This window comes from Phoxinus phoxinus (genome assembly GCF_949152265.1).
Source record: "Phoxinus phoxinus genome assembly, chromosome: 19".
NCBI classification, from domain to species: Eukaryota; Metazoa; Chordata; class Actinopteri; order Cypriniformes; family Leuciscidae; genus Phoxinus; species Phoxinus phoxinus.
The window spans coordinates 26,463,193-26,488,488 of record NC_136894.1 but is presented as its reverse complement, the minus strand read 5'-3'; the positions used below and the strand labels follow the sequence as shown (position 1 = coordinate 26,488,488).

The 25,296-nt window shown below is 36.2% G+C and overlaps 2 protein-coding genes across 2 annotated transcripts; one reads left to right on the top strand and one right to left on the bottom strand.

The window, feature by feature from the left end:
* The first annotated feature begins 2,307 nt into the window (after window positions 1–2,307).
* Window positions 2,308–8,797, top strand: LOC306986657 (4-galactosyl-N-acetylglucosaminide 3-alpha-L-fucosyltransferase 9-like). Its single transcript, XM_079590113.1, has 2 exons — window positions 2,308–2,325; window positions 6,076–8,797. The coding sequence occupies exon 2, from the start codon at window positions 6,079–6,081 to the stop codon at window positions 7,282–7,284; it is 1,206 nt and encodes a 401-aa protein (XP_079446239.1). The 5' UTR covers window positions 2,308–2,325; window positions 6,076–6,078; the 3' UTR covers window positions 7,285–8,797.
* A 10,419-nt stretch (window positions 8,798–19,216) lies between these two features.
* LOC306986492 (uncharacterized protein) lies at window positions 19,217–24,508 on the bottom strand. Its single transcript, XM_079589789.1, has 7 exons — window positions 24,369–24,508; window positions 22,006–22,323; window positions 21,594–21,926; window positions 20,047–20,320; window positions 19,832–19,923; window positions 19,630–19,679; window positions 19,217–19,499 (listed from the first exon to the last, which is right to left on the bottom strand). The coding sequence occupies exons 1-7, from the start codon at window positions 24,412–24,414 to the stop codon at window positions 19,407–19,409; spliced, it is 1,206 nt and encodes a 401-aa protein (XP_079445915.1). The 5' UTR covers window positions 24,415–24,508; the 3' UTR covers window positions 19,217–19,406.
* Between the last annotated feature and the right edge of the window lie 788 nt (window positions 24,509–25,296).

Here is a 25,296-nt window from a genome sequence, read left to right as displayed (position 1 = left end):
CGTTATATTTACATTAAGTAAAATGACCTGCCTAACTCAATCTGAGCTGCTAATGTCAAGATCATATTATCAAAACTTGACCCATTAATACTTACACTAACTATTCTATATATATATTTTTTTTTCTAAATACCATCTCTGAAGCAAGAGCGCTTTCGACTAGGCGCCTCTACGCTCAGAAATGGGGGGGATTCTCTGGCTGGTACGCAGTTGACAGTAGCCATTGACTTCCATAGTAGGAAAAAAAATACTATGGAAGTCAATGGCTACTGTCAACTGTCTAGTTACCAGCATTCTTCAAAATATATTTTCTTCTATCTCTTTTTCAACTGAAAAAAGTAAACTCATACAGGAACAAAATGAGGGTGAGTAAATTGACAATTTTCATTTTTGGGTGACCTATTCCTTTAACATTTTTCTTTCAAAACTTGTTTGTTTGGTTGCCCCTAATAAATACTGTAACAGATGTTTTGTTCATTGGTAGTTTGTGTAATTTATTTTCTTTTGGGACAGTGAGAATTAAACAATTGCTACTACAATTTATTTCCAAATATTTAATTGGACCAACGACACTGTATGATAAACTACATTTTTCCATTGGCTCAACATATTATTTCTGATTGAGCCCATGTTAACAGACTGTGGCCACAAATAAAAATTCAATTCACAGAAATTCAGTAAGGCCAATGGACAAATTCAGATGTGACCAGTCACTAAAATTTTGAGCTGGAGAGGTTTGAACATTTTTACAGTGTGATGTTCCTCATTTGTAAGTCTATGAATAAAATTGGCGTGTCGAATGTGAAGGGCGCACATTTAAAATAAAAAAGTTGGGTTAAAAATGACCCAACAGATAACCCAAAGGTGGGTTGATATAGCACATACCTATTGTTTGGTTATTTTAACCAATGTATTGGGAAGAATGTTTTAGCCAATAAATTGGGTTATAAAATATGGTGGCATCATTATTGATAAAATGTTCAAATTATTAATAAATGAATTATATAATAATAATGTACAACTTACAAATATAAAAAGCCATGGTAGCAGTCTTTCATTTGACTTCTTGCTGCTGTAATAATTAATTAATGTCTGTAATGTCAATTTCATTGGCCGAGTATTACAAGAGTGGTGTTTTCACCATTGCAGACAGGTGTGGCAATTTTTATTTTTTTATTTTTTTAACTCTTTCTGCATATCAGCAAGCTGTGGTTACCTGTGTCCTCACACCTGATAGAGTTTCACATTACAAAGATGGAACAGAAACACTGAAAGTGGCATTTATGTGTCTTTACACACTGTTTAATGCTGGTCAGAGCTGCATAAATGCTTTACAGATGCATACATAGATTACGAGATGTGTCAGAGCGGAAATAATTTAGTCTGATTTTTATGCTGCATTGCGTCTACTCAGAAATTTGAGCAGGCACAAAGCAGCCTAAACTCCGTAAAAGACACCTTGGGCTATGTAATTTTCATTTTTCGGTGAACAATTCCTCGCAATACTATTGCTATATGATTATACGAGGGCGGACTAGAACCCCTGATCATTAGTTAGTAGTGTGTTGAAACTTGCACTTATAGTAAGAGGCAGGACATTTCACACTGAAAGTGGTTGACCAATCACAAAACACTGGTCCAGTCGACCAATCGGATCACAGTGCGCTTTTCAGAAAGAGGGGCTTCTTAGAGAAAGGAACTAAACAGAGCGTTACTGGCAGACTGAGAACAGAGGTGCTGCAACAATGTCAGAACTCGGAATCTCGGACTCGCTAAACAAAAGTTCCACCGTTAGAATGTTACATTTAAATTGAATGCTGGTCTGTGTAGCCTATTTATCGATATACTGTATGTATTGTAATATAGCAGCTGTAAGAATGAAACTATCACATTTAACATGAGATTAAAGGGGCATTTGTTTCATATGTATCATAACTTGGGGTGGGGGGTTAGGTGCAGTGTGTATGAAGTGTGGGCACTGGGCACCCACCGGCAGAATCGGCGCCTATGGTACCACACTGTTTCAACTGCACTCTATATGGGTACAGTTGAGACAAAGTACCTTATGTTTATGAGCGATTTATGATATTTTAGTACACAAGCAAAGGAAATACCATGTGAAAAATCACTTCTTTTCAGCATCTAGTTTTTGTGTAATGATGAAAAAATCTAAGGGTGTCTCTACCTTACAACAGCTTTGCCATTCGATATTTGTATAAAGCAATGCGTCAGTTTTGAAATCTCACCGCACCAGTGTGGCAAGTGAAATATCAGGACAGACCGACCTAACCATCACGTATCATTCTGATAGTCTCGACTGTACAGGTAAGTCAACTTATTGTTTTCTGCTGATAGATAGCTATGTATGTGGATATATACGTGTAAAAAAGTATACTAGCTATAAAAAAACAATCTTTTTGGATTTTCCTTAAAGATCAAAAATATTATAAGTTAATGGATGGAAACAAGGAAGTTGTCAAAAAAAAAATTGGCAGTGTACATTAAAATTACCATGCAGATTGATTATTTAATCCGTTTCATAATGAAATAGAAACGTATAAGACCAGCATATGTTTAAGCTTATTTTGATTTATAGGCTACATCCGACTAAACATTACAAAACAAAAAATAATGATAAACTAGAATGTAGATGTAAATTGCTGATAAATACAATTTCTGTATTTTTAATGGGGTTTATATAACTTATCTTAAACCATTATGTCTGTTTGTTTTTTCTGATAAAACCTTAAAGGGCACATGACATGGATTTTTTAATTATTATTATTCTTTTAATAGGTCCCTTGTCCTTGAGGTTCGGGTTCAGATCACGTATATGCTGTCAAATCGTGATTAATCACATCTAACCTAAAAGTTTGTTGTGTGTATATTTATATTACATGTGTGTATCCATTTACACCTTTTTAGGCCTATAAGCCTATATATGTCTGTTATATACTGTACATATATATATATATATTTTATTATATTTATACACATACTGTGTGCATATATATATATACACACACACACTTGTATATTTAGATCTGTAGCGTTTACACTTTTTCTGGCGTACAGGGACATGTTGCCAGTGTTGTGCCATTCAAATTATTACCCCCCTCGTTGAAGTGACTACCTAATTGCCTAATCATAACCCCTCCCCCCACAACTAATCCTAAACCCACCAGCTTTTATAAGATGAACGGGTCAATTATCTGTGTGAGAGGATTCAGACTAAAGCCCAGTGTTTTAATTTTGCATGAGTGGTGTGCGCACTCCAAAAGTTTGATAAGATTTGCGCGAGCCGTTCCTATCGTGCCACTGGTGATAAAATGTGCAACCCACTTGAATGCACATGAGTTCTATTGAGAATGTAGTAAAACGTGACGGAAAAAGTCAAACATGATCTAGCTGAGCCATTAAAAACATTTATGAAAAGAGGGGAAAGCATTATCCTGCACCAACCTAAATTAGAATTTAAATCTAATTTAAATTAATGTTCACTAACTTGAGTCTTGATATAGAATTTATAATAGATAAACTGAAGATTTATATTTCAACTGTGGCATGTTGTAGCTATAGTTTATATGTGTAGGCCACATATTTTTTTATAACAAATGCTATAGATAAAGAAATAAAAAAGTTAACATTGGCATTAGCATGGCAATAAGGAGACCTCAATGGTGTTATCTGTAATTATATCCTTATTGTAACAAATGCTATAGTTAACAATAGTTACAAGAGCTAATAATTAGAGTTAATAATTGCTTTTTCATAAGGCCAAGCACAAGTTAGAAAGAGCTTTAAAATAATGACCACCTTGAATTATTGACTAAACAATTGGTTTCCCCAAGTGTAAAATGTGTTTGACTTTTTACATTCTTTAAAAAAAATCGTTGTTATGGACCAATTGACACAACTGAATGAAAAATATACTGATATTATTATGAAGTTTATGATATTGATAACTGATATTATGAAGTTATTTACTGACTATTTTCCTCTCTATATGTGTTCATTCAAAGTAGAATCTCATGGCTGATTATAAAACAACTGGTTATTTGGTTATTACTTAACCTCTGAAATACTGCAAAACGCCACTGGTTCCTGCATGTCTTGAGACGCCATTTTGAATGAATGCAAAAAGGCCTTGAAAACACGTCAAATGTCACTGTACATAAATTACTGAAATCTTCTATCTTCCAAATTTCTCATTTTGTGTTTTGCAGGAGAAAGGAAGTCATAATGGTTTAGAACACCTGGGCAAGAAAAAGATTAAAGAATAATTTCAGGGTTAACTAAACTTTCAAAAAATAGCTTAGTAATGGGTTTTCCTAAAGTGATATATGTCCCATGTGATTAATCTTGCAACACAATAACATTAAATTGGACAACAAATTATCCTAAAAGAGCACCTGTTCATCCACTTTGTCCAAAAGAGTCTTAATTTCTTCTCTAAATTAATTCTCCCTGTAGTTCTAGGAGAGGCATTGTGTACTTTTCAAAGGATATGATGAACTTCCACAGGAGGTCGACGTTACAGATACAAGAAAACTCCACGGCACGGAGATCTGTAACAAAAAAACAAAACAAAAAAAGTCAATAGGAATCACCAGAATGTTTTACTACTTTAAGTATTACTAAAATGTTCTAAATCTTTATCAATAATTTTGATAATTAATCATTAATTAATAATATTAATAATAATTAATAATTCACATTGACTCTAAGATGGGAAACCAGGTAATAACAGTTGCTATTAAATGGTTTACCTCGTCCTTTATAAAAAGTGCAGGTGGCAGGCCATCTCTCACTGATCTCCTAAACTAGTGTCAATATGAGCAAACATCTCATTTAATATGACAAATAACAGTTGTTTTAAAAAAATGAGTAATACCAGACATGTTCACAAGTCCCTAAAGGCCAAGTCAAGTCTTTGTTCCTTTTTTAACAATATTTCTTTCAGCTAACAGCGTTTTGTAACAGCGTTTTGAAATTAAAAAAATAGCACATCAATTATTACTTAAATAATTCGTTGAATACAAATTTTCTTCACAATAAAAAACTATAACTTTTAAACTACTATTACTAACTAATAGCTATTTGAGTTGCCGTAGTTTGCTGTAGTTCTAGGCAGTGATGGGTAATGTAGTTTTCCAGAGAGCGCCGGCGGTAACAAACAACACAAAGAATGAATAGGACACCGCTAGTTAACATTAGCAGTGCAAGCACCCAAAAGTGCGCGAAATCGGTATCATAAAAGTGATTAATACATACCAGCGATTCTGCAGAAAATTGAACGCTGCACTCCGCTACCGACTTCTCACTAGCAGCAGGCACCGTCCTTGAGTAGCTGAAGTCTCAAACCGTGCATGCGTTCATGGTTCAAACTGCGCATGCGTAAATAAAACTTGACCTTCAATGAAAACTAAGCCGATTTAGTCCGAACAACAAAACATTGTACGTTTTCAGCGTAGCGAATTTGTTGAATCAACTTAGTATGATGCATGACCACTTCCAATAAAAATATTTCAGTTAATTTTACTGTTTTGTTTATTTGGAGAAGTTTCAGTAGTTGGCTTTCTTTGCGAAATCTCCATTAGTATGGAAGCTTGTTTCCACCACAGAATAAAACGTTTTAAAAGATAATTTCGACTTTTCATCCCACAATTGCGAGCTTACAACTCGCAATTCTGACTATATTTGCTTTCGGCACTTGATTAAATAAATGCTTTGTTTATAATGAGGATTTTTTAAGCTATGAAACTTACATGTCAAAAGATCAAAAGAAGGAAAAATTTGATTTTTTATGTCATGAACCTTAAATTATATTAAAAGAGACTTTTTATTATTAAGACACAAACCAGATATTAAAATGCCAAATAACATTCCAGAGGCATATAAGGAAGAGTAAAATATAATAAATATTTTCACTATAAATAAACATTGTACCGGTACTTACAGACAGACTGGAACATTTTCCCATATAAAACTAGATGACCATTTGTTTTTTAAAGCTTATTTTATGATATTTTAACCCAATTATTGATGCATTCTCTATCTTCTTCCCTGCATTAGTGGATGTCAACATATAAAATGACGTCAACAACTCCTTCCAAAACCACTCGGAGCATTATAATTGCCTTGTTTTTGTTGGCATGTTTTATATTCTATTTGTTCTACCTCACACCACCGGAATTCAAATATTCAACCATAAACTTGTTCAAATGCCCTGCTGCTCAAGGTCCGGTAAATAACATCAGCACGAAAACATGCCTCAGTGTTCTTAAGATGCAGAACCTCACATGCACTGGGAATATCACTGTGGATAAACCCCTGATGACAACATCTGCATCAAAACCCTTGACTACAGCTGAGAAAGAAGAACAAGAAACTATTATTTTGATCTGGATGTGGCCTTTTGGTTATAAGTTTGGCTTCGGACCCTGCAGTTCGGCTTTCAATATCCATGGCTGTCGTTTAACAGATGACAGAAGTCTGTTTAACCAAGCACACGGAGTTATGTTTCATCATAGAGATATCAGTAGGGATTTATCCAACATGCCGAAACTTCCACGACCTGCCACCCAGAAGTGGATATGGTGGAATATGGAGTCTCCAAGTAATTCAGCTTCAAATCCCCAGCTAAAGGATCTGTTTAATCTGACTTCAAGTTACCGCCGGGATTCAGATATTCCAGTACCTTACGGTTGGCTCTCAGAGGCCACAGAGAAAGAGAAAAATTATACTATCCCAAAGAAGGATAAATTAGTTTGCTGGGTAGTAAGTAACTATAATCCAAAATATAAGCGTTCACAATACTTTACTGAGTTATCGAAATACATTACTGTGGATGTCCATGGACGACACTTCAACAAAAAAATTAATAAGGCTGATTATTTAAATTTGATGGCCAGTTGCAAATTCTACTTGTCGTTTGAGAATTCCATTCATAAAGACTACATGACTGAGAAGCTGTTCAACCCTCTTGCGATTGGTACCGTTCCTGTCGTAATTGGCCCGTCGAGAGAGAACTATGAGCAGTTCATACCAAGTGAAGCCTTCATCCATGTGGATGACTTTCCATCCCCAAAAGAACTGGCTGATCATCTTAAACTCATGGACCAAAACGACGAACTGTACAGGCAGTACTTCACCTGGAGAGAGCACTTTGTTTCAAAGGGAGCATTATTCGGTCTTGACCATGCCTGTCGGACTTGTGATCATATTAGAAGGAATAAGCACTACAGAGTGGTCAAAGATATCAACAGCTGGTACAGGGGTTAGAGGGGCATTTTAAAGGACCCCTATTATGGATTTTGACCTTTCATGTAGTGTGTAACATAGCTCTAAGTGAATGAAAACATCCTGCAAAGTTTTAAATCTGAAAGTGCACTGTATATAAAGTTATTGTCTTTCAAAAGTAAGAGTCGACTCTGAGTCAATCAAATTAATTGTTTTTCAAACGAGTCATAAACCGTTTCGTTGTGACGTCAAGATGAAACATTAGCATATTGCCCGCCCACTTATTGGTCGCGCAGACACCAGGGAAAACTGGTGTTTTGTAATTGGTTTGTTGATGGACATGCACTTGTTAATGCTAATGCTGAGGAATTACAATTGCAACATCTCATAATGTACCTCAAACTGAGTATGGAGGTTCGGGTTGAATAACTAGTTCTTCCGGTGTTTCATCATCATCGGACTCGCGCTCGGATTGATGTGGTAAAATCGACGTCATCGTTCGTCACTGTGTTCAGTTTAAAGGGCTTTTTGTTTTTGACGTGCGCTGTACGCGGGAAACCAATCACGACAGACTGAGCTGTCTTTCCAATCAAAGTAGAGTAGCTCGCGGAAAGGAGGGATTTAGAGAGATCGATTCATCTGACGAGTTGTTTGAGAATCATTTAAAATGTGGTGAAAACGTTACATTTATAAACCATTATAAATGTATGGGAAATTATATTATTTTATACCTGTTTGGGGAAGGGATTAAAATGGTTCAAAGAACAAAATAAAATAAAAAAATATGTTTTTTTTTCCCTCCAGAATGTAATAAATATTTTGCTTGTACTACGGTTATTGTTTTTATAAGACATTTGTCAGGTTTTTGTCTCTAAAATGCTCTACATAAATGTCTTATGTATCTCATCCCAAGATTGATAGACTGGTTAACTGTGTGTGAATTATACGCACTGAAATAAACCAATGGTGAAATTTATGGTATTCAAAAAAAGGCTATGTGGTTGCCTGAACTTTACCGTAAAAAAACAACAAAACAGTTCTACTACATACATGACCAACATTTGACAACACATGTCTACACATTTCTACATACATGACCCAATTTAAATACACATTCATCTTTCCAGCAGTGAAGTATCTCGTTAAGACAATCTTGACTGATTAGATAGCAATGCTAAGCTAAAAAGCTGAAACTGTCTTCATCGTTCCCACATCTCAGACCTCAAATACATAAAATATTACCCTGTCATGGTTTTTAAAGTAAAGAGTAAAGAAAAAACCTGTACTTGAATTAACCAGTACTTGGACAACCAGTTTGTTTGAAGCAACTAGTAGTCTACTTGAAACAAACAGTAAACAACCATTACTTTATTTACCCTCTTAAGACCACCGTTTATGTTCAACTCTGCTGTGTGGAAAAATCTTGATCGTTCTCAAAAAGGTGAATTTTCACCGAAAGGTGAGGATCGAGTTTGCATCTATAAAATATCTGACAGACGAGATGGCACAAGGTAAACCTGTTTATGATGTAACTTTTCAAACATGAATATATAAGATTGACGTTTAATAAACTGAAACGTTCTGTTTGAAACTATTGTGAAATGAAGGACTATTAAGCTTTCTTGTGAAACTGGTTTGTACAGTAAGAGAACCTGCCCATTGTACTGGTACCACATGAATCATATTACCCAATTTCACATACCACCACAAACAGCTCTATAATATATTTATTTATTTATTTTAAAATTGAAAACAGCCCAAACACACCTATTTACATTTGAAAGCTGCATTAAACAAATTCTTAAAGGGAAAAGAAATGTAAATAATAAATCAACTATATCTGATTCCAAGTGATCACGGGCTTAGGACGTTCCAATTCAGTCCATTGCAGTTTCGCCAGTAGTGGCACTCGTGCAACGTAGACAATGACGTACATCCGAGTGAACGACACGGAGAGAAGTTAGCGAGTGAAGGGCATGACAATTTTGGACTGGAATGCAGCCCTGGGCAGCTGAACTAGTGCGTGTTAAAAATGTTGGCTTCAATATTCTCGAGAAAAGGAGTTTTTCCCATAAGCGTAAGCTTAGCCTACGCAATACGAGGTTACGTTAGTAACGGCACAGCTATGCCACTTTACGTTTGTGACCTGGTTGAAAGCTAAACTTGTCCTGGTTGCTGGTTTTGCATCAAAGACTGATGCAACGTTTATATTGAGTGAAAATTTTAGTGAAAATCGCAAGCGTTTTAACCGTTACTGAACTTGATCAAGTGCAATGCATGCTGCTTTTTCGGACAGACCTCCAATATAAACGTTGAGTGTATTTGCTTGTAAAGCTGCAACATTGCTCTATGTATTGCTTTATTTTCTTCTGTTTTTTTAACAGTGCATCTGCTGTTTGGATGACAGGACCATAACTAAGGGTACTGGAACTTATACTGAATGGTATTGCTGCGAGATGTGCTAACTAGTTACACTTGATGTTTGCAGTCAGCCTAGCCAAACATGCAAAGTCGAGACACATTAAGACTGGCACTAATGACGACATCCCGGTTTATTCAGTGTCATTGTTAGATGTTCATGTTTATTTTCCAGAGAATAACTAGTACTTGGACAACCAGTTTGTTTGAAGCAACTAGTAGTCTACTTGAAACAAACAGTAAACAACCATTACTTTATTTACCCTCTTAAGACCACCGTTTATGTTCAACTCTGCTGTGTGGAAAAATCTTGATCGTTCTCAAAAAGGTGAATTTTCACCGAAAGGTGAGGATCGAGTTTGAATCTATAAAATATCTGACAGACGAGATGGCACAAGGTAAACCTGTTTATGATGTAACTTTTCAAACATGAATATATAAGATTGACGTTTAATAAACTGAAACGTTCTGTTTGAAACTATTGTGAAATGAAGGACTATTAAGCTTTCTTGTGAAACTGGTTTGTACAGTAAGAGAACCTGCCCATTGTACTGGTACCACATGAATCATATTACCCAATTTCACATACCACCACAAACAGCTCTATAATATATTTATTTATTTATTTTAAAATTGAAAACAGCCCAAACACACCTATTTACATTTGAAAGCTGCATTAAACAAATTCTTAAAGGGAAAAGAAATGTAAATAATAAATCAACTATATCTGATTCCAAGTGATCAAGGGCTTAGGACGTTCCAATTCAGTCCATTGCAGTTTCGCCAGTAGTGGCACTGGCACTCGTGCAACGTAGACAATGACGTACATCCGAGTGAACGACACGGAGGGAAGTTAGCGAGTGAAGGGCATGACAATTTTGGACTGGAATGCAGCCCTGGGCAGCTGAACTAGTGCGTGTTAAAAATGTTGGCTTCAATATTCTCGAGAAAAGGAGTTTTTCCCATAAGCGTAAGCTTAGCCTACGCAATACGAGGTTACGTTAGTAACGGCACAGCTATGCCACTTTACGTTTGTGACCTGGTTGAAAGCTAAACTTGTCCTGGTTGCTGGTTTTGCATCAAAGACTGATGCAACGTTTATATTGAGTGAAAATTTTAGTGGAAATTTGAGTGAAAATCGCAAGCGTTTTAACCGTTACTGAACTTGATCAAGTGCAATGCATGCTGCTTTTTCGGACAGACCTCCAATATAAACGTTGAGTGTATTTGCTTGTAAAGCTGCAACATTGCTCTATGTATTGCTTTATTTTCTTCTGTTTTTTAACAGTGCATCTGCTGTTTGGATGACAGGACCATAACTAAGGGTACTGGAACTTATACTGAATGGTATTGCTGCGAGATGTGGTAACTAGTTACACTTGATGTTTGCAGTCAGCCTAGCCAAACATGCAAAGTCGAGACACATTAAGACTGGCACTAATGACGACATCCCGGTTTATTCAGTGTCATTGTTAGATGTTCATGTTTATTTTCCAGAGAATAGTCTACATTTCAGTTCTGCAGAAGAGCTAATATCTCATATGTTCAGTAGATTAGATGGACTTTTTTAATGAACTTTTTTGCCCCTTCTGTTCTTCTGCCTTACATTTGCTGATTAATGTGTCGGAACCAGATTTTCAAAACAAATAAGAAATAAAAAAATGGTGTATTTACAAGTACAAAGGGAGATGTGGTAGTGATAGTTATTAATCTATTTTTAAGTTGTAAAAAGCTTGTAATATAGTAAATAATTTCAGGCAATGAAGTCGTGGACTAATCGTTACTTAATGGTATGTCTTCATCCCTGAATATGGTTGAGGACGTTTTCTGAGACTAATAATTGTATTTAATCGCCTTCTGTCTGCCAGCAGAGGTCAGTGTACATGTCTTTAGAGGAGCATAACTTACTCACATTGAGAGAGGATTGTCATTGTCATCATTCCATGCTTAACTAAAGCCTGTCCACACCTGTTGAAATAAAGATGAGGAAAAATGTGGTCAAAGAATGTGTCGTGTCATTTGTCAGGAGCAGATTTTGATAGTTTTTTTTTTTATTGTGTTTGTCTTCAACTGGTTGGTTTCTTCTGCAGAACACTGAATGAGAGATTTAAAAAAAAAAAAAATACATTTAAATTTTCTAACGTGTGATTTAAATTTTTCCACAAAAAATATCTTCTTTTGTGTTAAGCAATAGCTATAGACAACTCATGTTATTTACTAGAATGACCTGCCTAACTCAACCTGAGCTGCTGATGCAAGATCATATTATCAACACTTGACCCATTAATACTTACACTTACTATTATATATATGTATACAATATTTTTTTATGTATATTGTTTTTTCTTTCTTTCTTAAATGTACTGTGCTAGATTAACTGGGACTAGTCACATCACATGCATATAGTGTGGCCCCACTATTGGTTTGTTTCCTTGTTTGCTCTTCTCATCTGTATAAAAATGCCTGCTGCCTGCCTAATAATTATATGTAAATATAGAAGCCAGGTGGTTCATTCAGTTTAAAACTATTGTGAAATGAAGGTCCATTAAAGGATTAGTTCACTTCAAAATTACAATTCTGTCATCATTTACTTACCATCAAGTTGTTTCAAACCTGTATACATTTCTTTCTTCTGTTAAACACAAAAGCAAGATATTTTAAAGAATGTCGGTAACCAGACATACCCAATTGACTTCCATGGTAGGGAAAAAAATACTATGGAAGTCAATGGGGTACATCCACTGTTTGGGTGAGTAAATGATAAAGGAAGTTCACTACAGAATCAAAATTCTGTCAAGGTCACAGCTTCCTTGTGAAACTGGTTTGTATGATAAGTGTACCCGCTCTTTACATTGAGACCACAATCTTAAACACTTTTGACCTGGAAAACCAGTTGGACTGGTTTCTTGAAGCATCGTTTGTTGCTACTTGGTTTGATTTAATCAAACTTGGTTTCCATCTAATCAAAGAGTATAGAAGTTACTTCTATACTCTTTGATCTAATGGAGTAGCTAAAGAAATTCAGGCACTTTGGTGCATTTTGGATTTGGTTGTCCAAGTAGTTTTTGGGGCCACTATAAATCGATATTTGCTTTAAATATATTTTATTTTTAATATAGGCCTACATTTATGCTAAACTCTTTAGCCTTAAAAATCAAATAAGAAAAACAATAGCACAAAGCTAACTGAAAGTACACAGAATCAAACATCAGGACAGAACAGATTCAACTGTGGATTTCGTTAACAATTAAATCATTTTGTGGGATTTAACATAAATGGGGAGAACACCATCTTCTGTTTGTTCCTTGTTCCTTGTTCATGATCCTGACCTGGACAATCAGCGTTTAGCTCCAACACACCTGTAAAATTCAACTAAACCAAAATACTTTGATTAGTTAATTCATGTGCATTTAATTGCATTTAATTTAATAGTTGGAACTAAACTCTACAGGAAAGTGGCTCTTTAGAATCAGGACAATGAACGAGAGACCCTGCTCTGATGACACCAATAACAAATGTTTTGCTTTACATTTCACGTACGATCACACCGTTGTGATCAGAACTGTCAGTGAATCACGTGATTAACTGCTAAATTCAAACGTGCTTTCGAGCCAGAGACGGACGTGCTCCGCGCTTATCATCATAGCCTATATCACAACTATTCAGTGTTTTCAACCACATAATGTTTATTTTAGGTTTCAGACATTTAAATCAGATATTGTAACGTTACTAGGAAAACAATGAATTTGAGTTTGTAAATGTCTATGGAAACGGCCAATCCAGTGATTTGTTACTTCCCTGATATTTGGTATTTTTTATTGCATACCAATCAGTTCCACCTTTGACCGGGCATAACTCTAGAGTCAAGCCCACTTTAGGCTCCATACTCCTGACGTGGGGGCCCCACTAGGTGACCTCAGCCACAAACACAGCCATCTTCTAACCGTATACATACTGGGAACTATATTCTCAGAAGGCGAAGCACTGCTACTTCTGCGGAGTGATTAGCGCAACACTCTGAGCGAACTCTCGTCTCCTCACCACGGGCTTCTCAGGCGCTGCGAATCACTCCACCCAAGTAGCGGTGCTTCGCCTTCTGAGAATATAGTTCCCAGTATGTATACGGTTAGAAGATGGCTGTGTCTCATGCGACCTTGTTATTTGTACACGCTGTGACTATACAAATCACAACATGTAAATAGGAAAATGTTGGCATTATTTTGTCACATATTGGGAGCAGTATGCTAGCTGGAGCCGTTTACCTCCAGTCTTTGTGCTAAGCTAGGCTAGCGGTGGGTGTGTCAGACAGAGTTACGGCACGCATAAGAAGGGTATGGACTTATCTAACTCTGGGGGATACGGTGAATAAGCTAAAGTCCCAAAAAGTCGGCGTGTTCCTTTAAGGGTAGCATAAACTTTGAGCAAACTCTAAGAGTGTGCAGCAACTGTTTTCCTGGATTTGGTTTGATTTGACACAGAATGACTCATGTCAATTGGCTCAAATCCTCCCACTCAGTGCTACTAAAACTTGTGTTCTGCTTAAATATCTGATCCTTCTGCTATTACGAAACACAATTTTCCATGTTTATAGCATTATCTCTGTCAATGTGATAAAAACACTAAATAATCATTTTGACTATGTATTGGTATATGTAATTTACGGTGGTGTAAGGTGCTGGAAAAAGCTCTAAAATGTACCTTCAAAGTGCTTGTATTTTACCTTGGAATACGAACCCCGAGGCTAATGTTCTTTAACATGCATTGGTATGTACCATGCATTGAGTTAACACATGTAAGGCGTGGTTGGTACTATGACATTGTTGTGCATCGGCCACAAACTGTTAAATAAAAATAAAGTTATCTGACTCATGTTATGGCCTGTCTCTTCTTAAACTACTTGAATAATATATAATGAATCAAAGTTGGCCTATAGATAATAGGCCCATTTGTGTTCAGCCAACTAAAAATACTTTGTTCTGTAAATCATTAGGTAAACATGACTACCGGTATTTATGTTGTGGCGACTTATATGATTTTAACGTAATCTTTTGAGTTGCGTGGACTTAAGTCCCTGTTCGTAGAGTTTAAAGAGCTTGATGAGTTGCCTTATGTAAGTTTAAAGAGTTAGTTCGCCCATTTAAGACATGAAGTTGTATGCAATCCTTACCAGCACTATAGTGTATACACACTGACCCACTCTGTGGTCACCTCCCTGGTCAGAGTTCATGGTCACTGGAAGTTCCAAGGGGATACAACGTTTGCCGCCGAATACGTCACTCGCATTTCTAGCGAGATGCCGCCGTCAAATCGCCGGCGGTCCGACTGCTTCATTTTCTCTGGCGGTTGCCTCTGTCTAATGGACTGCGGCCGGCTGGCGGCAAGCCGCTTTAAAATACTCTTAAAATAGTTTTGACATGAAGGATAGACTCAATGAAAAAGCTAAATTCTTCTTCTTAAGTTCTTCATGCTTTAAGTTAAAAAAGTTTAAAGTTTAAAAAAACTTTATTTTTTTCCAATCTTAATGTTTTATTTTTGTTTTACCTTATCAGTAGTATTAATTAGCAATTGCGATCTGTACAAATGTTTAAAAAAATGTAAAAGTCCCTGTAGAGATTATTACAAAAAAATATTAATAAAATCTAAACACATTATGTCATTGATAAAATTGGAATTGGAATTGGAATTGGAAATTATTTATTTGAAACAGGGACAATGCACAAATAAACATTAAACTTGTCAAGCAAGAAAATATGTCTTGGGCCAGGTTATAGCAGCAATTGCTAATTTCCACCTGTAGTCCCTGGGCAGGTACAACGAATTAAAAATACAAATAAAATAAAGATACTGATTTTAAAATAGAAATTTCACGGAGTAATGAATAAAAATGGTGTCCATTATAATTACAAACTGGCAGGTTTGAAACAGAAACAGGGAGGCCATCAACCATCAGGCAGTTCAGCAGCATCTCCAGCACATTATGGTACAATCCAACTCTAAACACTCAATCATACACACACACATACACACATACAGTACATATACAGTACACAACAAAACACATTTTATTACAGATGTGTGCAAGCTTGCTTGCTTAACAACCAGCTTTTTATTAGGCATGAGAAGGTGCGAGAATCTGCACATAGGATATGCTCAGTGGGAAGGGTATTCCACTGCCTCATGGCCACACATGAGAAGGAGGAACTCCCAAATTTAGTTTTACGTTGTGGGAAGCTACATTCCCCCCTTGTGACACTTCTAGTTGTTCGTACTGTTTTTTCCGAGCAGAGTGTTACAAACTTTTTCAGAGGGGGAGCAGTAGCACTATATATGATTTTATGTAGCAAAGACAAATTTGAGTGTTTTATTAAATTATCAAAACTAAGTAGATCATATTTGACCAGTATATGACAATGATGATAATTACGTGTTTTTTTATCATGGATTTTAAGACAATTTTTATATATAGATTCTAAAGGTTTTATAACTGTTTTACATGCCTGAGACCAGGATGTAATGCAGTACAAAAGGTGAGGGATGATCATTGCATTTAAATATGTACTAGATGCTTCAGTGGTAAGACAGTTTCTTATGTGTCTAAAATTTATTAAATTAAATTTCAATTTATTACACAATTTTTTAATATGAATTTTAAAACTAAGTGTTGAATCTAGAGTTACCCCCAGATATTTAAATGTATCTACATGTTTTATATATTGGCCATTTACTAAAATTTCCGGATAAGTCCTAAGTGTAGACCGATTTGTGAAGAACATGGTTACAGTTTTTTCAACATTTAATGTGAGGCATGAGTCATTTAACCAATCACTGACCTTGCTCATGACACTAGATAATTTCTTGGCTACGTCTGTTGCACTTCTCCCATAGGTATATAAAACTGTATCATCAGCATACATGACAATATTTATGCCCTTGCATACCGAAGGCAGGTCATTAATGTATAAGCAAAACAGCAGTGGCCCTAGGATTGATCCCTGTGGTACTCCCATGGTAGATGCAAGAGACGTAGACAATGTGCCATTTATTTGCACACATTGTTTTCGATTTGTCAAATAAGATTTTATCCAATTTTGGACATTTATGGAAATATCGTATTTGGCCAGTTTGTGTATCAGTACCTCATGGTTAACTGTATCAAAGGCTTTGCGTAAATCTAAGAAGACTGCTCCCACCACTCCTCCTTGATCTAAGCTAGTTTTGATTTCTTCAATGAGATAACAGCATGCAGTTTCAGTAGAATGTTTTTTTCTGAAACCAAATTGCATAGGATGGAAAAAGGACTTTAAGTCCAGATGTGCTATTAGTTGTTCTGCCACCACCTTCTCGATAACCTTTGATGCTGCTGGGAGAATACTGATGGGTCGATAGTTAGAGACCACTTGAGTATCCCCAGACTTATGCACAGGGGTGACAATGGCAGGCTTAAGCACACTGGGAAAGATGTTTTCGTTAAAAGACTTATTTATAATCATTGCTAGAGGTATCATAATAGATGTCTTGTTTTGTTTTAAAAAAGCGGTGTCACAGCCATATATATCTTTAGCTTTGCTATTAGATAGGAGTGAAATTATATTTTCCACTTTCTCTGTGTTAATTAGGGAAAACTTAAAAGCAGAGTCATCACAAGTTAAAGGTTGTGTGAGTTGAGTTTTTGGAAAGCTTAGACTCAATTTTTGCACTGAATTTATAAAATAATCATTAAAACATTCCCCAATAATCTGTTCATCATCCTGGATACAACCATCCACCATGAGTTTTAAATGTTTATTTGCTCATTTTTCCCTTCCAAGTAATTTATCAATGCTCTTCCATAACTTTTTAGGGTTTCCTTTTGCCTCACTAATAACATTGAGGAAGAAATTTGCTCTAGCCTTTCTAAGTTGTTGTGTGACTTTATTTCTTAAATTTTTAAAAATCAGATGATCAGTAAGTAATTTTGATTTTAAAAACTTTTTCAAAGAAGCATCCCTTTTTTTCATTAACTCCCAGATATTTGTGTTAGATTATGTTTTTTATTTGTTTTCTTGCCCCTTTTCCTAGTGTATTTTAAAATAATGTCTTTAATGGTTGACATTAAATCATCACAGGCTGGCTCACAGGGCATACTCCCAATGGTGTCATGCCAATTTACTTGCTTTATTTCATTTTCAATGAAAGCCATGTCCTTCAAAGTGATAAAAGGCATGGATTTCCCCTTCATTGAGTTCTGATTTTTAAAACGTGTTTTTGTCAATTTTCTGGATACCAGAGTAAAATTATGATCTGATAACCCAGTAATGAGGTTATAAGTCTTTCTAATTCTATCTGGTTTATTTGTGAAAACTAAGTCTAAAAGCGTTTGGGAAGAATTTGTTATTCTTGTGGGCTTTTGGATCATCTGCGTCATCTGAAAGTTGTTGGCAATATCTGGCAAAAACAGAATGAATGCGCAGTGTTTTTTTTTGTGTGTGTGTGTGTGTTCAGAATTATTTTGGGCGGGGCTTATAAGACGGTGGCGCTATAGAGCTGGTAAGTCCTGCCCCCTCCGCTAACCCCGCTGGACCTCAAAGTTGAAAAACCGTCAATGCAAGTGAATGGGAGAAAATAATTATTTTCTGGTCCCGTTTGAATTGTGCCCTACACACCCCCTTGTCTAGTTGTGTCCTCGTTTGTCTGAGTATTGTCACCTGTTCCTCATGTTCTCTGCTCCCTTGTTTGGATTCTCGTTTAGCTGAGTGTGTTCACCTGTCCCTTGTCTGAGTGTGCTCTCCTGTTCCTCTTGTTCTCTGCTCCATTTATGTGTTTTGTGTTTTCTGTCTTGTGCTGCAACTTACTCAGCTAGTGTCCCTTTAGTTGCATGTTCATGTCATGTGCTTGTGTGTTATTTTCATGTTTGATGTGAGCACATGGCTTGTCTCGTTATGCTGCCATGTGCTAATCTAATGTCTGACCCGCCCATCTTGTTATCTTATTATTGGTTCAGTTTCCCCACCTGTCCTCCCTCGTTACCTGCCTTGTTTGCTGTCCAATTTATTCCCCTTGTGTTTGCTGTCCTTTGCCAGATCGTTATCGCACATCGTCGCATGCTGTTGTTACCCTGCCTGTCTGATGAGTCCTGTCGTATGTTTGTCCAACCAAGTCTAGTCTATAGTGTTTTCCCCCACGGGGTTGTTTCTGTTTTGTTTTACTTTACTTTAATAAAGCTCATATTTCTCTGCATCCTTGAGTCCTCCCTTCAACCCTACCTCATCCGTGACATATATACAGGTGTTGTATTGCTTGAATGCATTATTTGAGTGCAATATTTCCTTTCCAGCGCAAAACAATAATACATAAAAAAAACAGGTAATATATATAAAATATATATTTTATATTTTCTTTATTAGCTGTTTTTTTATGTACTATTGTTTTGCACTGGAAAGAAAGTTAAACTAAAATGGAAGTATACTTATATAATATAAAGATATTTGCACTACACATCCTTAAAATGTTGTCAAATTAAATGTCACATGTCACCAACGCCACCATCATAAACATAATGATGCACGATAAATGTTTTGAAAAACAAACCAACCATTATGTAATTCTATTTCAGCACATCGCTAGACACGTAGTGAACATAATCTAACATTTATAATTAATTTATGGCTGAAATGTTGCACATATATGTAACAATAATGTACTTTACTTTTTATATATATATATATAAATCCATCTTTGTGTTCCAGTAGTCTCAACTTTACAACAGGTTATGTTATTAGGACAGTGTTTGAGTCTGTGCTGAACTGCACAACTGAAGTATTTGTCCATTCATTGGCCAGTAGATCATCTCTGTCATTTGCCTATCAAATAAAACAAAAATAGATATCAGCAAATACAACTCTCCACAGTCCCCAAAGTTTACTGCTGTGTTGGTTCTTTGTTACTGATGTATAAAGTGAAACCATTTGATATTGTTAAAGATTTATTTACTTGGAGGTCTGTTGTTTTTTCTGTTGCTTCCTCTCTCGTGGTGGCCTTTTCTGGAATGATCAGGAAAAAATAAAACGTATTAAAAAGTTTAGGCAACAGAAACATTTCTATTAAATATTGATTGACAAGTGAATGCTTATCGAACAATTAAGTGCATTATTTATTAAACAGCCTCATACATTAATAATAATAGATGTCTTACTATTCCATGACCACAATTTCCAAGAAACTCCAGATAACATAAATAAAAAAAGCAGTGCTCCACACACTAGTGCGATCACCCGAATAAGGTCTCTGAAACAGAAAAGGGAATTGTTAAACTCATACCGAAGTTGAGATATGTCATCAGCTAGAATCAAATGTCTGATAAATAGATGTGAAATAGTATTTATGTTGTACAGAATACTTTGAACGTACCTGCTTTCATAAGTGGGTGTGGGTGCAAATGTCCTATCTTTAGATGATACAGTAACTATAGAGTTACTATCAACATATGGAGATGTTGATCTACTGGTTAGTGGCGTCGTAACTGTGCCGTTGCCGTGAGAAGGGTTCTCTTTTGAGTTCTCCGTTGTAGGTTTTTCAGTCTGAATCAAAGTGTTTTCTGGTATTTTTGATTGTGTGGTTGAATTATGGTTGTGAACATCCATAGCTGAAGTGGAGGATGGTGCTGTGGTATATGTGGAAGGTCCTGTAAATAAAAAGGAGCAGGTCAGATTTGACACACAGTCTGTTTTTAAACGGATAACACCAGTAATGTGTTGTTTTGCTTTACCCAGAAACTCACTATGAAAGTCTATGAAAGGTTATTTGCACTACCATTGGACCCAGTTTCTCACTCCTACTTTCCTACACTTGATTCCCAACAAAAGTCATAAAGGGTTCACCCAAAAATGATAATTTTATCATTAAGTTACTCAAGTTATTCACCCTCAAGTTGTTCCAAATCTGTATGAATTTCTTCTTCTGTTGAACACACAAGAATGTGTTTTTAAAGAATGGTGGTAACAAGAAAGTTGACGGTAGCCATTGACTTCCATATAGTAGAAAAAAACCTATGGATACCCTCAACTGTCTGGGTACCAGCATCCCTCAAAATATCTTCTTTTGTGTTCAACAGGAAAATGAAACTCTGACAGGTTTGGAAAAACATGAGGGTGAGTAAATTATGACAAAATGTAAATTTTTGGGTGAACTATTCCCTTAACATTTTTCTTTCAAAACATAGTTTGTTTGGTTGCCCCTATATAGCAACACTGGCTCACCCAATGGCGTGAGTTTGGGGCGGGTCTGTCTGTTTAGCCGACCAATAACTGATGAGGGAGAATCCAATGCAAGATCTGCATGGCGAAACTTTTCACCCTCACAGGAAATTCCAGATCGCATGGATTCCCATTCAAATTGCATGACATTTTTGCTGAAAAGTGTTAAATGTGCCCACACTTAAACGGTGTCCAAACCAGGCACAATGCGATGCGATTCAAGCTCTAAGCAATTTGTCTGTCTGCGCTCTGAGATATAGCGCAACATCGCTTCAGGAGATCCGAGCTCGAGTCCAGCTTGTGGTCCTTTCCTGATTCTTTCCTCACCATATCACTTCCTGTCTCTCCTTGACTGTCCTCTCCAAAAAGGCAAAAATATGAATAATTAAAATAATAATAAATATAATATAATGTTAAATAATATTTAATTAAAATATTTGAATTCACACACAAACGTGTGTGTGTGTGTGTGTGTGTGTGTGTGTGTGTGTGTGTGTGTGAATTAAAATATTTTAAGAAATGGTGATTTAAGTTATTTTTTAAGATACGAGGTACATTATCCATTGTTCCTTTTATTGTGGCTAACTCAAATTAAACCATTTTATGTTGCAGAAAAAGAAACCCCTGTTGCTCATCGCATCTTTTATACATTCATATATTATCATCACATATACATTGCATACACTGTTATTTAAAACTTACTTGTGTTGGCATCTGTAATGAGTTGCCATGAATTTACATTGATATGAACAGGAGCCTGCACTTCCCCAGCCATACACCAAAACCAGCCTGCGTCCGTCTTCTTCAGTCCTGTCAGTGTCACTGTATAAACACCATCATTCGTATCATTTATCTGCAGAGCTGCACCACGGGATGGCTCTAAATCTTGAGCCGTTTGACAAGAGTGCAAATCTCCACTTCTGCACCATTTTTTCTCCTCATCTAGAAGTTTGTCACTGTAGAGACACTGGACGGTAACATTGCCACCCTCTTCACCTGACACCCTGTTGCTGGCCACTGACAGATCTGGAGTACCTGAAAACAATCAAATGGAAAAAAAACAATTACTTTTGGAACCATCAAATGTCTCATAAAGCATCTCCATAACATTTACCCTCAGTGACGGTTAGGTCTAGAGATGTTCTAACATTGGAGCCTGGCTTCGTCACGGCACACCAATAGCGGTTTGAATCACGGCTGCGTAGGTTCGTCATCGTCATGGTTGTTACCAGTTCATCTGGGCTGTTGTAAAAGCTGATACCGGTTCCCTCCTCTCGGTTGGTAGGTCGCATTGTCAAGCAGGTCATCCAGTTTTTTCCTTTGCACCAGAACTTAGGAAGGTCTTTGTGCAGGAGATGGTAGTGACAGGGAATGGTGACAGATCCCCCACTTTGAGCTGTTATCTTCTTTACTGTCCATAGAGAGTTGGTACCTGGGAGTCATAACATGATAATATGCCTTAGAAAGATTTTATTTGGAGCACAAAGAAGTTAAAAGGCCAGTTCACAAGAAGGCGCTGTGCTGGTCGTAGTAGATTAGCATTTAGGTCTGGTGTTCACGCGGTACAAACTGCATCTAAACTTCTCTCTACTGCATTTTTAAAATGATTTATGTCAGGTTTTCAAACTGCTGCAGATCACCAGCAGGGTCACCAAATCCAGCTAAGGCAGCATTCGAGTTTACCAAAATCCTTTACAACCTTCTACTTCACATAGAATGGCTTTAATGTTACCCACATTTACTCTGGTGATGTCTAAACATCTTTATTTTAAGTTTTAGAAAGCATGTTTCTCTGATGTGAACAGTTGCAGATACTAACAGAATACTTAGCAGATATATAAAATATTATATCAGAATAGAATATATCTTAACAGAATAGTTAGCAGATACTAACTAACTTCCTAAAACCAAATCCATTATTTAAGTAATGGCTTAAATGCTACGCAAATTGAAACTCTAGTCACAAATACACATGTATATATATATATATTGTCTCCTCTGCCTTTATGCAATGCCATTGATTCAAAGAGCTGATAATGAGGTAATAATAAAACTGTTCAGCGGAAAAATGTTTTGATTGTTTCTGCCACAGAATAAAAAAATAAAAAAGGTAATTGCAACTATTTTATATCTCATAATTATTACTGTATTACACTGCAAATAATTACGCGTAATTAAAACATATGTTTTTTACATTGCTTAAACTCTTTTAAAAAATATTTATTTTTATAAGATTCAACTCGTTTTTTTTTTTTTAGGTCAGTTGCTATTTAAAGGCAGGGTAGGCAGGTTTTTTCCCAAAAAATCCAAAATTTGTTTAAACTGTCTTTATACCAATACACAATTAAAATGTAAGTACTCTGAAAAGGAGAGTATAAAAATTGAGTGTCTGTAGTCTCTCAGGGCTGCAATAAACACAGCTACTTATTTCCATTCGGAACTAATGAAATGATTGGCTGGGCGACTGTCACTCTCCCTAGCTACCATGGCTACCACTACACTGGAATTACAACTGGCCCCTATACCCCAAATAAAAATGTCAGTAGGCCATTACTCAATACGTTGGCATTTCAATTTGTGCTCTTATATGAATTAGTTCAAATGACATAACTTTAGTATCAGTAAGTTGTTTATTTTAAGTTATTTAAGTTTTCAGAATGACTGCTCACTGGCTACGCTCCCTCTGTCAGTCTTTGCGATTGATAACAACATTAGTGAGTCTTGAAATATCCTGTTCTCGTCCACGTATGCCGTTACGGAAAACTAGTTGTCCAGTACAGTTCCGTTCACACAGCAGATCAGAAAATGTACGGATGTGAGTTTGGTTATATAATGTGGTTGTCACTCCAGTAAACTCCAAAATAATTATTTTTAAAGAAAAAGAGGATGTCTGGTCTGGTGAGAGGGAACATAGGAAATTCTTCTGTTGCAATGTCAGGCGAGCATGATTACGAAAAAAATCACTTTGACGTCATTGAATTTATGTTGAAATTTATTAACAATCGCTAAGACACAAATCTTATTTTGTGAATTTTTTCCCCTAAAACAATCCTGCCCTGCAGCTAATTTCATTGGTAAGGGTTAGGGTTGGGGATCCGTGTTTGGTAGGCAAACAGCACTATGATGAAATCACGCTTTTCTCATTTTTCTCTTTCTTGGCCATTTTTTATAGATTTGGAATGAATCTTAATATGGTTTTACTGTAGATGCATTTTTTTAATTAAGTTTGTTTAACTGTAATGTTCATCCTGATATAATTTAGCTACAAACTCTAATGTATATGCACTGATGAAGTACATAATTAATGCTGCTCATTTTAGTCATTGTATAATGTGCAACGTTCTTATATCATATATATATTTTATGACTGACAAAACAGGAATAGTGTTTTGAAAGAATCCTATTCCCTAGAATAATTTAAAGAACCAACACTGCTTTAGTATACAAAATTGAATTATTTTTCCTAAAAGGACTTACCTTGTATTCCTAAAAGCAGCACTAGGGTACTCAGCAGAAAAAACATGATTTAATCAGGGATTTTACAAAAACGATAAACCTTCCTCACATGTATCTGCCACTTGTATCTTAACCATTTGAAACAAACTTCCTTGTATAAACTTGTTGATTTCAACATTTCCTGCAAGACTCACATCCTTCTTTCCTCATGGCTGCAAATTACCCACCAATGAGGTGCCCGCAGGGGTTATTGCTGTGGGTGGATATGGGGTGGAGGGGAGATTAGGTGTCCCCCCCCCCCCCCCCCCCACAACATTTTGTCCCGTCTAGCGACATCCCAAGCCAGTGTTCATGGTGTATAATAAAATTTGTAAAATAAATGCTTAATAATAAATGTACTTTGGTTTTGGAAAGACTGTACCATGTCAAGAAAACAGACTCATCTCATCTGAGCCAATCAGTGGTCAAACAGCACTCGTCAATGTCAAAATTACTGAGATGGCCAATTATATTAAAGGCAGGCAGGCATTACTGTTTACAGAAGTCAAGCATGAATTTCAGACCGGTGCTTCAGGTCAAAAAGTGATATGTGAAATGTATGCAGCTAACATTAAAAACATTAATATATGACAACAATAGAGGTGTTAATATACAGGGATGCAAACAAACTCATCCAGCGCCGTTTTCAACATATTAGGCATAAGATTAAGAATGAATGTGCATATTCCAAGAGTATTTAATGAACTTAGTTACACTTTCCTGGCAGCCTTTCAGTAAATTCTCATCATCCTCAGATGATCATGGTAAAGCGAGACCTTGACAAGCATCTTTATAGATTGCGGGTAAGACAGTTGATATGAAAATTTTTATCATATTCAAATTTTGTCATTCCATATTCAAATGCTAAATGGCACCCTGGAGAGGGGCAGGAGATAAAGCTTCCATGATG